This window comes from Pristis pectinata, chromosome 10 (assembly GCF_009764475.1).
Source record: "Pristis pectinata isolate sPriPec2 chromosome 10, sPriPec2.1.pri, whole genome shotgun sequence".
Taxonomy (NCBI): Eukaryota; Metazoa; Chordata; class Chondrichthyes; order Rhinopristiformes; family Pristidae; genus Pristis; species Pristis pectinata.
In genome coordinates, this window is record NC_067414.1 from 87,982,298 (window position 1) to 87,995,341 (window position 13,044).

The window sequence follows — 13,044 nt, forward strand, 5'->3', positions numbered from 1 at the left end:
CTAACATTTTATCCTGCTCTAAGATCTATCTAACCCTTCCCTCCCATCTAGCCCCCTAATTTTCTGTCATTCATGTGTCTACCTAAGAGTCTCTTAAATGTCCCTAATGTATCTGCCCCAACAACTTCTGCCGGCAGTGTGTTCCATGCACCCACCACTCTGTAAAACAAAACTTACCCCTGATGTCCCCCTTGTACCTTCCTCCAATCACCTTAAAATTATGTCCCCTCATGTTAGCCATTGTCGCAATGTTCTATCATAGAACCTGGTTCCCTTTCCAAGCATGAGAGACTTGGGATTGTGTTTGGATAGTGTTGAGTATTGATATGTCCTTGGGTTTAATTTGGGTTTGGATTGGCTATTGTTCAGTTTGGTTTTAACTTTATACCCTAGCAGATCCCTAATCTGGAGCAAATTAATAGAGCTTTATAAATCACTTGTCAGAGCTTTATAAATCACTGGCTGGGTTCCTGTTGAATTATTTCTGGCCACAGCAGTTTAGTTAGAGGAGTACACCAAGACTTATCAGAATAAATGTGGGATGAGGCTACAGAGTGGAAAAACTGGGATTGTTTTCCTCAGAGCAAATAGGATAAGGAGACATTTAACGCGGTTGTTCAGGATTGAGAGGTTTTGATTGAGTGCATAGACAGAAACTGATTGGCAGTGGCATCTATAATGACAGATTTGAAGTAATAGGCAAAAAAAAAAGCCAGGGTAAGAGAGAAGGACTTTCTTAACCTACAATCTGGAATACATTTCCTGAAAGGGTGGTTAAGGCAGTAAATGCAAAACAAAATTGGATAATTACTTAAGTAAATTACAGCACTGTGGGGAGGCTGTAATTGGTGGCTCTGTCAGAGAGCTAGAACATGCACAAGGGGCTGAATGGTCCACTACTCTGCAAGAAACAACAGAACTTATTCAAAGTATATTTTTCAGCTGCGCCACAATATAAAAACACAGCAATATGTATGCTGTGAATTTAGTTTGAAGGTATTTAGAGAACAATGCCAGACCTTTTAAACATTAATGTATTATTTGAACAGATAAAAATCTGCCATTGTGGTTGTGCTGCACATAACTGCTTCCACAGGAATCACGCACGCAGAGTATGTTTCCCCTCTGCTTTTGCAGGGGAAAAGCCCAGTTGTTATCGCAATCCTTTTGTGCCAAACAATCTTGCTCAAAGCCAATACCACAGAGCCACAAACACCAGCTGCTGTTGCACTAGATGCTCCCGAGTGTGTTCTGTCGAGAGAGAGAGAGAGCTGCCTTTTCCTTCCCCTCCCCCATACCATGATTGCTGAGTTGGCTTTGCAAGATATAATCACATGAAAATGGGTAGGTATAATTATAAAAGCTAGTGTATGTATTTTGGGACATTCTTCTAGAATATAAGTGGACAGCGCCATTTCTAAAACAAGAGATGCATTGTAGATACAAAACCTGTTTTGGGATGATTGGATCTCAAATTCATTTTTAATTACATGAGTTAAGGTTAACAGGATTGAATAGGATTTTGTCCTCCGATTTAGGAATTGGATTTTGTAAGTCTTGCCCTCCCCTCACCTGAAGTACTGTATACTTTTGGTCTCTGTGCCAAATGAGTGGTATACTCGAGGTGGTTTAGCATGACTTCACTAAATGGGGTTGTTGTCATAGGAGGAAAGGTGGACTTTTACTTTGCTGAGATTAGAACAAAGAGAAGAGGATCTCATTGAAACCCTGCAAGACTCAGGACAGTGAGCAGAGTAGATGCTGAGGTTGTTTCCCTGTCAAGAGTCCAGAATTAAGATCACAAGACCTAACTAAGATGAGAATTTTTTTGTTTGCACAAATGGTTGTGAACCTAGTCATTAGGATGCTCGGTCATTGTGTACTTTCAAGGCTGAGAAGAATAGATATTTGGAAATCAAGAGAAGCAGGCAGAGGGCAGGAACGTTGTAATGGATCACGCATGATCTTATTGAACACTGGAGCAGGGACCAATCACTTTCTGTTACTGTTTTGCATGTTCTTGTAGCTACTCTCTCGACAGCCTCCACCTCAATAAATCAGTAGCTTTCAGAATTGTTTTACACAACTACAATTGCTCTTCCCAGACCAGAAGCATTTTAAAAAAAAATAATTCTCAGACTGCAGGCATCATTGGCATTTATTGATCAATCCCTTGCTTTCCTTGAGCAGGTGGTGAGCCACCTTTAACCGCTGCAGTCCCACAATGCTTTTTGGTAAGGAATTTACAGATAGTGACCTGGAGACGTTGAAGAAATACTGTTTGTGAATCAGGATGGTGAGTGACTTGGAAGGGAACCTGCAGGGCATATTTTTTTTGATATATATTCCAAATTAAACTTTATTCATCATTTAAAAAAAACAAACTATATACAACAATAAAACAGTGCAAACCTTTACATTTGTGTACGGATCAATCATTAATGTTACCTTTTTGAAATAAAAAAACCCACAGCATCCATGCCCCTCATGTGGCTCCCTGGAGTGATACCCCAATCCCATATTCACATTACGTAAGGGGCTTCCTCGCCTGACCCTGCCCCTCCATCTCCAGTGGCAGAAGGACCCTAAACTGTAGTCCTTCCCCATCGAGCCCTTGCGTTGGCTGCACCGAGCTTCAGTGCATCCCTCAGCACATACTCCTGCAGCCTTGAATGTGCCAGTCGTATATTGTTCCACAAGCATGCACCTGCCTCTCGTCCTTCTAGGTGGTAGAGATTGTGGGTTTAGGAGGTGCTGGGTGAGTAACCACATTTTCTTATGGTGAAAAACACTATGATGCTGGAGGAACTCAGCAGGCCAGGCAGCGTCCGTGGAGAAAAGCAGGTGGCCAATGTTTTTGGTCAGAACCCTTCTTCAGGACTGAAGATTGGAAAAAGGGGAAGCCCAATATATAGGAGAGAAAAGCAGAGCTGTGATAGGTGGACAAAAGAGGGGAGGCGTGGTGGGCACAAGGTGGTGATTGGTGGATGCAGGTAAGAGATAGTGATAGGCAAGTGCGGGGCAGGAGGGGAGAGCAGATCCACCAGGGGATGGGTAAAAAAGGGTAGAGAAAATGAGAGGCTAGGAAAGGTAAGAAAAAGAAGAGGCATGGTTTGGGGGTGGGTGGGTTGAGGGGATTACTTAAAGTGGGAGAATTCAATGTTCATGCCATTAGGCTGCAAGGTTGCAAGACAGAAAATGAGGTGCTGTTCTTCCAGGTTGCGCTTGGACTTCTGGCAGTGGAGGGGGCCGAGGACTGACATATCTGTGATGGAGTGGGAGGGGGAATTGAAGTGACTGGCAACAGGGAGATGCAGATCGCGGTTATGGATGGAGTGCAGGCGTTCTGCGAAATGGTCACCTCATCTGCATTTGGTCTCATCAATGTAGAGGAGATGGTGTTCCAGTGGTGCAGGAAATGATTTGTTAGGGTGTTGGATGGGATATCAATCTAACAGGCTGTTGTGTCCTGGATTTTATTTAACAGCTTGAGTTTTGGAGCTCCACTAATGGGGTAATTGATGGTTAGCATGGACATGGTGGGCCAAAGGGCCTGTTTCTTTGCTGTATTTCTCTATGACAGGTGTAAACTATTCCATTATATGCTTGTGAATGGCGGCAGGGAGCTGGGGGTATGAGGACAAGAGTCACTCGTCGCAGGATACCCAGTGCTTGACCTGCTCTTGTAGCCACAGCATTTTTGTGTGGCTGGTCCAGTCAATGGTGACCCTTCCCTTCCCCCTGTCCAGCCCCCACCCCAGGAGGTTGATGGTGGGAGATTTGGCAATGGTAGTGCCATTTAATATTAAGGGTGGGTGATAAGACGTAGCCTTGGAGTTGATGGTTGGCCGGCAATACTTCTGTGGGCACAAATATTACTTGTTGCTTACTAGCCCATGCCTCAAAACTGTCGTGGTGTTGCAGTATGCAGGTGTGGACTGACTTCATTTACTGAGGAACTGGGAATGTAATTGAACATGGTGTAATCATCAGTGAATGTCCCCACTTCTAATCTCATTGATGGAAGGAAGGTCATTGATGAAGTAGCTGAAGATGGTTGGGTCTAGGACACTACCCTGAGGTGACGTCCAGCGGTTGGGATGATGTTCTCCAACAACCACAGTGCCTTTCTTTGTGCAAGGATCTAGCTGCGGGCAGCATGGTATCAGATGTATTGGCTTCTAGAGTATAGAAGGACAGCATGGAGAATATTTGAATTGTTGAGTCCGGAGATGACATTGGTCACCTTTGAGGAAATGCAAGTTGACTCTTCAATTATCACAGCACAGTAGCACAATAATTTACAAATCGTTTACTCCTCATTAACCAATATTTATTGTCTACTTTTAAGCCAAAATAATGACTCCTAGCTACTGGTAGGGGATTGATGTTGTAGTCCATCTGATCTAATGTATTTCCTTCTCAGAACATTACAGGAGGCCATTTAACTCATCGAGTCTATGCTAACCCTTGGAGCATTCCCCTCAGTTCCATTTCCCCTACATCATTTTCTCTCCCACATGCCCAACAACTTCCCCCAACCCCCCCCACCAAATTTTCCTAGGGACAATCTTCCATTGCCAGTTAACCTATCAACCAGCCTGCCATTAGGATGTGGAAGGGAACAGGAGCACCTGAGGGAAGCCCATGTGGTCACATGCAAACTCCACACAGACAACACCGCAGACCAGGATGGAATCCAGGTCACTGCAGCTATGTGGCAACAGCACCAACTCCTGCACCATTGTGCTGCCAAAACAGTCAAGCTTTGCCCCAATAAAACTGTTTACTGTCCTGCTTCAAATTATAACAAAGGAAAATTTTGCAAGTTAGCCATGCAAGAGAATCTTAGAATGATACAGGTCAGGTAGTGGCTATACCTTACTTTCCTCTTTTAAAAAAAACTTTAAAACTTTTTTTAAAAAAAACTTTATTTATACAGCACAGTACCAGGCTCTTCCAACCCAACGAGCCGGTGCTGCCCAATTACACCCATGTTAACCTCCTAACCCGTATGTCTTTGGAATATGGGAGGAAACCCACGCAGTCATGGGGAGAACGTACAAACTCCCTACAGACAGCGGCGGGAATTGAACCCTGATCGCTGGTGCTGTAATAGCATTACGCTAACTGCTACACTAACGTGCCTGTCCAGTTAGTCACATTCTAATGCTCTCACCACAATCCTGCACATTTCACCCTTTCACATAATTTATTCAGTACCCTTTTCAAAATAAAACGGGTACTAATTTTGCCTCTTGTTCTTTGGCAATTACAGTAAATCATTGTTCTCTGATTAAAACTGTCCAGTTAGCCCAATCCCCTTTATATATCCTATTCCCATTTGAAACATGTTACTGAATCTCTTCCACTGCCCTTTCAGGAAGCATGCTCCAGATTGTAAGATTACACGGCATCAAACATTTATTTCCTCACCTCGGTTTGACTATTTTGCAATCGTCTGAGATCTGTTTGTTTTGGTTACCAGTTTTGCATGTGACATAATTTCCCCTTATTTTGTTTTTTCAATAACTAACATAATTTTAAGTATCTGCATTGAATCTCCCTTTCATCTTGTCTGATCAGTCCAAGCTTCTCTAGTCTTTTATCCTTGATACCATCTGGTAAATCACTTCTGTACCCTCTTAAGGGTTTGACATCCTCCATGAAATGCAAGGTTCTTGTGAGCAACACTGGGACCAACCAAAGCTTCTTATTTATATATTAAAAAAAAACACAGAAGCACAACTTCTTGATTTTATTTATGCCTTGATCTCTAAAGCCAAGGATTCTTTATCATTTTCCTTTGAAGGATTTCTTCAAAGATTCTGCATAAATCCCTGCTCTGTGATCCTGCAACTCCTTCAACATTGTGCCATTCAGGTTATATTACATCTTCTATTGAGCTAATTACTTCATACTTCACTGTGTTAATTGCTTTCACTGTATGTCTGCATGTATCACAACTCTGAAGTCCTTTGTTATGCTCTCTGTGTACTATATTGCCAAGTTTTGTGTCTTCATATTCTGTAATATTATCCTCATTCCTATATTCCCAATTCTAGGTCATTAATTTATCTCAGAGTGGAGTGGTCCTAATAGACTCCTGGTGACACAACTAAATGCAATAGAGCTGTTTTGTACACATTATTGTTAAATAAATTATGAGGTGGACAGTGAGTCATTGTTGGGTCATTCAGTGTCAATGGCACAGCTGTTTATCAAGCCCCACTCAGGAGTTTAACGTAATGTCCTTTTAGCTCTGCGGTTCCTTTGAATGCAGTATTTAAGCTGAGGTCCCTTCTGCTATTAAAGATTTCTCTAACGCTGGGAATAACACTAATTTCCTGGCAAACATTTAACCCATCATGCTTTTAAAAATAGAAGTCCATCATCCCATTGTGTACCAAATAGTTGCTACATTCACCTTAATAGATGTGAGCATTTGAATAATTTATCCTGCGTGCAGTGTTCCTTGAGCTTGCTGATTTTTGTAGGGTGTTAAGTTGAGGCCAGCAGCTGAAGTATTAGTCTATATGACCAGTGGCACAATTATATCGCCTGGCTCAGTGTAACCTCCCTGCCCAGGAGAGGGCTGTCAGTCTACACATTTGAACGCTTAACACAACACCCATCGTACCCATGCAGCAAGGAACCCAAGCACTATAAGCTATCTCCTCGATAACAGCTTCTCTGAAGAGACAGGCCATTCCCCTGCACCAGAATTAGACTTTCAACGTGAGCATCACAGCAAAGTGAAAACCGAAATAAATATTGGAAATGTTGGCAGAACCTGAAAGGATTATATGATAAGCACGAGGGACTTCTGTATATATAAAAACACATACGGTGTCTCAGTGGGCAAGATGGTGACCTGGAAAGGGATGGGATGGTGTTGATGAGGAAAGTTGGGTAATTGGTCTGTGGTTGGGGAGGTGGAAGAGCAGAGGTTTGGGGTGGAGCAGAGATCGGTGGGTGTGGAGGGTTTTGTGTTGTGTTGCGATATCCCTTGAGTATATGAGTTTGGGGCTTACCCTCATGGTCTCCTGCTGCATTTTGAAAACCTGGTGGTCCTGGAAATGCCTGGCAGTGGTCGGTCTGTTTAATTTTCACCACAGGAGTTCAGAGTGCATATGAAGTTATGTCATCCAGAGCTCTGCTGGACCAGAAATCATGTCAGGATCGTGACCAGTGCTGGGTTGAATTTTTGAGTTAGGGATGGGGTAGACATTAATGTTCAAGAATGTAATATTGCAAGAAGAACATGTCACACACCTGAAATTCTAAGCCATTTATTCCTCTCTTGCTTTTTCCTAGCTGTTTATGATTTATAACCGAGGCTGAGAGAAATATTTCTTCCCTCAAGATCTCACAGACTGTTGAATGTAGTGGTCTACTACTCAGCTACTTAGTAACTTCCAAGCTTTGGTTCACAGCAGTCTAGACTAGCATACCTTTGCAAACCATATACCACCTAGGACTGACAGCATTATAAGTCTGCCAAAACTATCTTCTCCCCACAGTTCAGAAGTTTCCCTGAGCACTTACTCCTGAGATTTATGTTCACATATTTTGCATGTTAAATGCATGGATCTGCCATTTGCTCAAAGATTTTGGCACCGTAGTATTTTTATATCTGGACAAAAAGGGAATACATTTTGAGGGCAGCATGTTTAAAGAAAATCTGTTTTGGGTGACCAAACTATAACCTGAACTTGGCAATGAAAATTTCTATGTACATGGTAAAGGGGTTGTCTGAGAGCACAGCTGGAAGCTGCTGAGGTGCAATTATTGGATTGGTGCGTTGCAAGGAAGTTGGTTGTACAAGATTGATGGTGTTGGTGAGCAAGCAACAGGAGGAATGGATGAGCATTGCCCCTTCCCAGAATTGTTGCCACAGTGGCCAGCTACCAACTTGATCCCAACCTCCTGTGATACTGTGAGATGCAATAAATACTTAAAGTAAGCTCATCTGACAAAACCTTAACTTTTAACATGAGACTGCTGAATTCCAAATTAAGTGAAACTAAGTAGATGTAAATTATTTCATATCAATGGTGCATTTTGTATGTAGACATTCTTTGGTATTTGATTTTGTACTCCATGTTCTTTAGAGTTTCTGCAAAGAGCATGGCAAGAGTTGTTAAATTGTTTTTGTGCTAGATTCCCTTGAATAAGATAGTCACATTACATTTGAAGATTTTTACTCTGCAAGTCCCAGCTGTGGTCATACTTGTATTTGAATCGGTCTATTTTAGGAACTGAACATTTAATTTGAGCTGAAACTAATCGTCCAAAGAGATGGCTCTGCATTGTTTGAAGTGCTGTCTAGTGGGTGTTTTGATGCCTCAACCGGCTTGATCTGTTGAGACGGACATGAAAAGTTAAATTGCTTAAATTAACCTTCATTTACCCCTCGAACCACTTTACTAAGAATGGGTCAGTCCGTAATTTCCTGTTTGTAGTACCATGCTGTACACTAATTGCCAACTGCTTTTGCCTTCATGACAAGGATTGCACTTCAAAAGTAAACTAATTAGCCGTGGATCATTTTTAGGACATCTGGTGTGAAAAGCACTATATGAAACCAAATTAACTTGGAAATAAGAGACTTTTCCGACAATGCATATTTACATGTATGCTGCCGTTGCTATAGGTGGAAACAATTTTGAATTGAAGGAGACCATATATAACTAAAATGCATCGTACCAAAATTAAGCCACAAATGTATTAGCTTAAGACTGGAATGTGCCCATTGGTAACGTCATTCTTCTGAGGTGGCTTCATTGAAACGTGGGATTGTGAAAGGGAGCAACAGGGTAGCAAGCAGCAAGCTGTTCCTTCTGCTGGGGAATCTAGAACTAAGGAGCATGGCCTTGGAAGGGTTGTTTATTTAGGACTGAAATAATGGGAAATTTCTTCACAAGGAATTGAAATTCTCTCACCTTGTACATCGGTGAATGCATGGTCATTGAGTGCTTTCTAAGTTGGCATCAATAGATTTCTGCAAAATAGGGGAATTGAGGGATTTGGGGACTGGGTGGCTGAGTGAAAGAGGCACAGGAGTAGCCACATTACTGAATGGTAAAGCAGGATCACGTGACCATTCAACTTACTGCTGCTTCTAATTCTTGTTAATATACTTTCAAAATGCTAAATAAGCTTGATGGCTATACACTGGTCATATGGAAAAGAACTGGGAATACTTAAGAAACTATTGGTAAATTGAATACTCCTTTTGAGGTGGGGTGGAGGAATTGTGGTGGCTGGGTCATGTCTTCAGAAGTCTTGTATTTAAAAAAAAATCTTTAAATCTCTTGTGATTGCAGGCAAGAAACCAGAGACCACCGAATAACCAGATCAGACGTCTTTTGCACTGGATAAGCACACTGTTCAGGCAAAGGATCAACGGGGTATGATTGATTCCCGCTTCAGTTTTACTTTCCAGAAGTACACCAGCCAATATGTAGCTTTATTACTCAAAACTAGACAGATGACTGAAGGTTTTGGCAGTTTCAATGCTTGCTTCTCACCTGACAGAAATTAAAGCTTTCTTTGTCTTGCATACGTACTGGCATCAAAAGTGCGGTATTCTGATGGGACATACATGAACTCAATGGCTGAATCACCCTCATTCCATGTCATTATACCGCAGTTCAATGGAAGGCATCGACCGGCATGGACCTTTTCGTCAGGTGATGTTGTCAGAAGGGCTCAGTGGTGGATTAATTTTGAGCCCATGCATTGTATTCCACAAATGTTTCCTGCGGTTATTGGAACCTGAGCCAACAAATATCATGAACAGCCGTACGTTTCCCCTAAAATAACCAAATACAATCTGAATTGTTTTTATAACACGCCCTTTTTTATATAACTGAAAATGATCCAGTCTTAAGATGCCTAGAAATGTATTGGTTGTAAGTTATTTTGAACTGACTATTTATTAGATATAGAACATCTCATGTTTTTCTAGATTGTTTTCCCCATTCCCTCTTTTCTCCTTCACATTCCTACCGCACCGCTTCTCTGTAATCCGTTGCCAGACTGAGCCAGAATGCACTCTGTCTGCAGTTTTTACTTTCATGGCATTTTATTTCTGCTTATTATTTAATTTGTTCACTTCTTGTAGCGTTTTCATACATTGTGTTGGATGATCCAGTGTAAATGTTAAAGAAATTCCCTATCCCTGGCTTTCCCCCACCCCACAACATGCTAAAACATATTTGTCTTTTTGCCCTGCATTTTAATTTCATTTTCCTTCCTTGCACTGATGACTTGCCAAATACTGAAGGGGAATTGACATTCTTAACTGTGCAATACTGTTGTACATACTTGCAGGAATATTTTACATCTTTGAAAGTTTGTTATTTTGGTCAGATTTTTTTCTTATAATAAATTTGTTGAAAAACTAAAGTTTCTACATAGCTTTGGCTTGCGTTTAATCTTCCCTGTAGTTTATTAGCCCACTGGTGGACAACACTAGCTACCAGAGCAAGGTTCAGAGGTATTCAGTAGTCATTGGAAATGTAGCTTAATCAAGACACTACAGACAGGTTGGAGGGAAAAATACATGAATGGACCAAGAACTACTAATCACAATAACATGTTTCTAATTTCTATTTTGGATCAAAGTTCTCTTTTTGTTCAGCTACAAATCCACAATATTTTCTATATTTTTTCCTATATTCTAAAAATTTAACACTGCAAGAAGAGTTGTAATCCGAAAACAAAAAGTGTGCAGATGCTGGAAAGCTAAAATAGAAACAAAATTTTGGAAACACTCAGCAGGTCAGACAACATCTGCAGAGAGAGGAAGAACAAAACTGCTGTTTAAGGTCGATGACCTTTCATCAGAAGAATTGCGTGCCATTTGATTGCCCTGCTGTTTAATCATTGACTAATATGCACTAGCACTTGTTTTTTTTCTGCCTACTGTTTTGTAATCCTCACCAATTTAAAAAAAAATCATCAATCTCAGCCTTGACAGCCCCAGCAGCCCCTGTACTTGCAGGGAGAGACTAGCAAATTCTGCTACTGAAAGAGATTCCTAGTTTCTCATTTGGCTGTAATTATTATGCTCCCCTGTTCTCGCAGCAGATGATGCAGTTTCTGTGCATCAATCCCATTAAATCCTTTTAAACGTTTCTAGCCCGTACCTCAACCTTTGATCCTCAACCCATTTATATATCATGCTTCTTAACTCAAGCCACTAAGCTTGCAGCAGCTTAAGCACATCAAGGTGGTCATATCCTTCCTGTTGTGTGATAACAGATACTGAATGTGGCATTGAAGGGGGCAGGGGTTCTGACCGTAACACACTTCCTTTGATCTTCTAGCCCTTTTGGAATTCCATTAGCCTTAAAGATACACTTTTGTGTCCTGTCCACTGATTTTCTTAATGTTCTGCAGTTCCTAGTTTCATCTCACTTTAGAAAATATATCTTATTGCCTACCTGCACTGCACTTTCTCTGTAACCGTAAGACTTTATTCTGCATTTTGTTATTTTCCCTTGTACTACCTCAATGCACTGTTGTAATGAAATGGTCTGTATGGATGGAATGCAAAACAAGCTTTTCACTGTACCTCAGTACATGTGACAATAATAAACCAATTTACACACATACACATCTTTCTTGGGTTCAGAGAACTTGACATTGTATTTGACTGACTTTACTGTATTACTGGGCACTTGCTCAATGTGTACTTGCCCCACTTTTAATTTCCTGATCCATATCTCTCCTCACTATTCCATTTCAATCAATGATCTCTACAAATTGGGTGAGCTGCCCTCCTTCATGGAGGTTGAGGATCCAGATCTCTAGGGACAGTGCTTATTACTTCCCATCACAATACCTATGGTTTATTTTCATTCAGACTGTTAGGTTGCAACCAAATCCCATACCAAGGCTGAGCACCACTGCCAATTCTGTGCAGAATCATGTTTGCTGATAACCTCTTGTATGGAACTTTGTTATGCTCCTCCTGGAATTCCACTCAGGTTTTTGTTAAGATAAATTCAATGGATAAAAGAAGCTGTTCCTAGATCTTAACCATCAATCAACAATCTAAATTACACGCAACACTTTCAATACCTAAAGAAGAAGGGATCATCTCAGAAGACATTTCCTTCCAAAAGATGAATGGATGTGTAAAAGAATCTGTTGGCCCTTGAGTAGGTTTTTTATTTCATGGACAGTTGTCTCCACATCGCATTGTTCAAGTGGAACACTGTCATCCATGTGTTATTTACTTGAAAATGGGTTTCAATGTGTTTTTGAACAAAGCCATTATTCATTATTAATATTTTAAAAAGCTTTAAAATGCTAAGTTGGGAACTGGATAATTGTGGTGCAAAACTTGTGACCCAATGTACTTTTTATTGCAGACATCATGTGAGTTTTATTTCTGTTTATTTTAAGGTGCATAACCTTTAATATCTCCAGATTGCCTATACAGAAACTATTTTAAACTGCAAAGGGAAACAAAAATATTACAGCTTGAAACTGAATTGGGTTAAATTTCTTCTGTGTGGGTGGAAAGTACTTTCGGTTCCAAATCAATGTTTTTGAATGCATTATATTGTGGTTTTACTAAAGAATGCAATTGGGATTTGCTCCAAGTATTCAGTTGATGCATTTTTTGCAGTACAGTGTTTTCTTCTTGTATGTAGGTTGTGTACTGTTGCACTTGCACAAGCAACAAAGTTCTAATTTTGATAATGCCCTGGAGGAATAAATTCAGAATAAACTGTTTATAAGAATAATGCACCTCATCGAGAGTGTATTTAGCATCTTGCAGTCTCAAGTTATCGCTGTGCTGAATAATTCCCCAGCTCTATGCCTAATTTTCATGATCACATGGATAAAGATCAAAACTATAGTTCATTTTGGGTATATTTTGTCCCAGTCATATGCACTCAGGATGTGTGTACCTTGAGAAGCTGAGCATAAAAATGTCTCTGCAGTCCTCCTGTAGATAATTTTGTCCTGATGAAAGGCCATTGTCGTGAAAGGCCACAAATGCTGCTTGACCTGCTCCAAAAT

General features: G+C 40.8%; 1 protein-coding gene and 1 long non-coding RNA gene across 7 annotated transcripts in view; one reads left to right on the forward strand and one right to left on the reverse strand.

Moving 5' to 3' along the window:
- The window catches only part of LOC127574873 (bcl-2-like protein 11), a 53,222-nt gene extending 40,506 nt beyond the window's left edge, over positions 1-12,716 (forward strand). For all 5 annotated transcript variants that reach the window (XM_052024333.1, XM_052024334.1, XM_052024330.1 and 2 more), the window contains one exon: positions 9,330-12,716. In XM_052024333.1, coding sequence (XP_051880293.1) covers positions 9,330-9,419 — 90 coding nt within the window. In that variant the 3' untranslated portion in view covers positions 9,420-12,716. The remainder of the gene's footprint in view (positions 1-9,329) is intronic.
- Positions 1-13,044, reverse strand: part of LOC127574874 (uncharacterized) — a 460,663-nt gene that overhangs the window by 97,943 nt on the left and 349,676 nt on the right. The window lies entirely within an intron of this gene.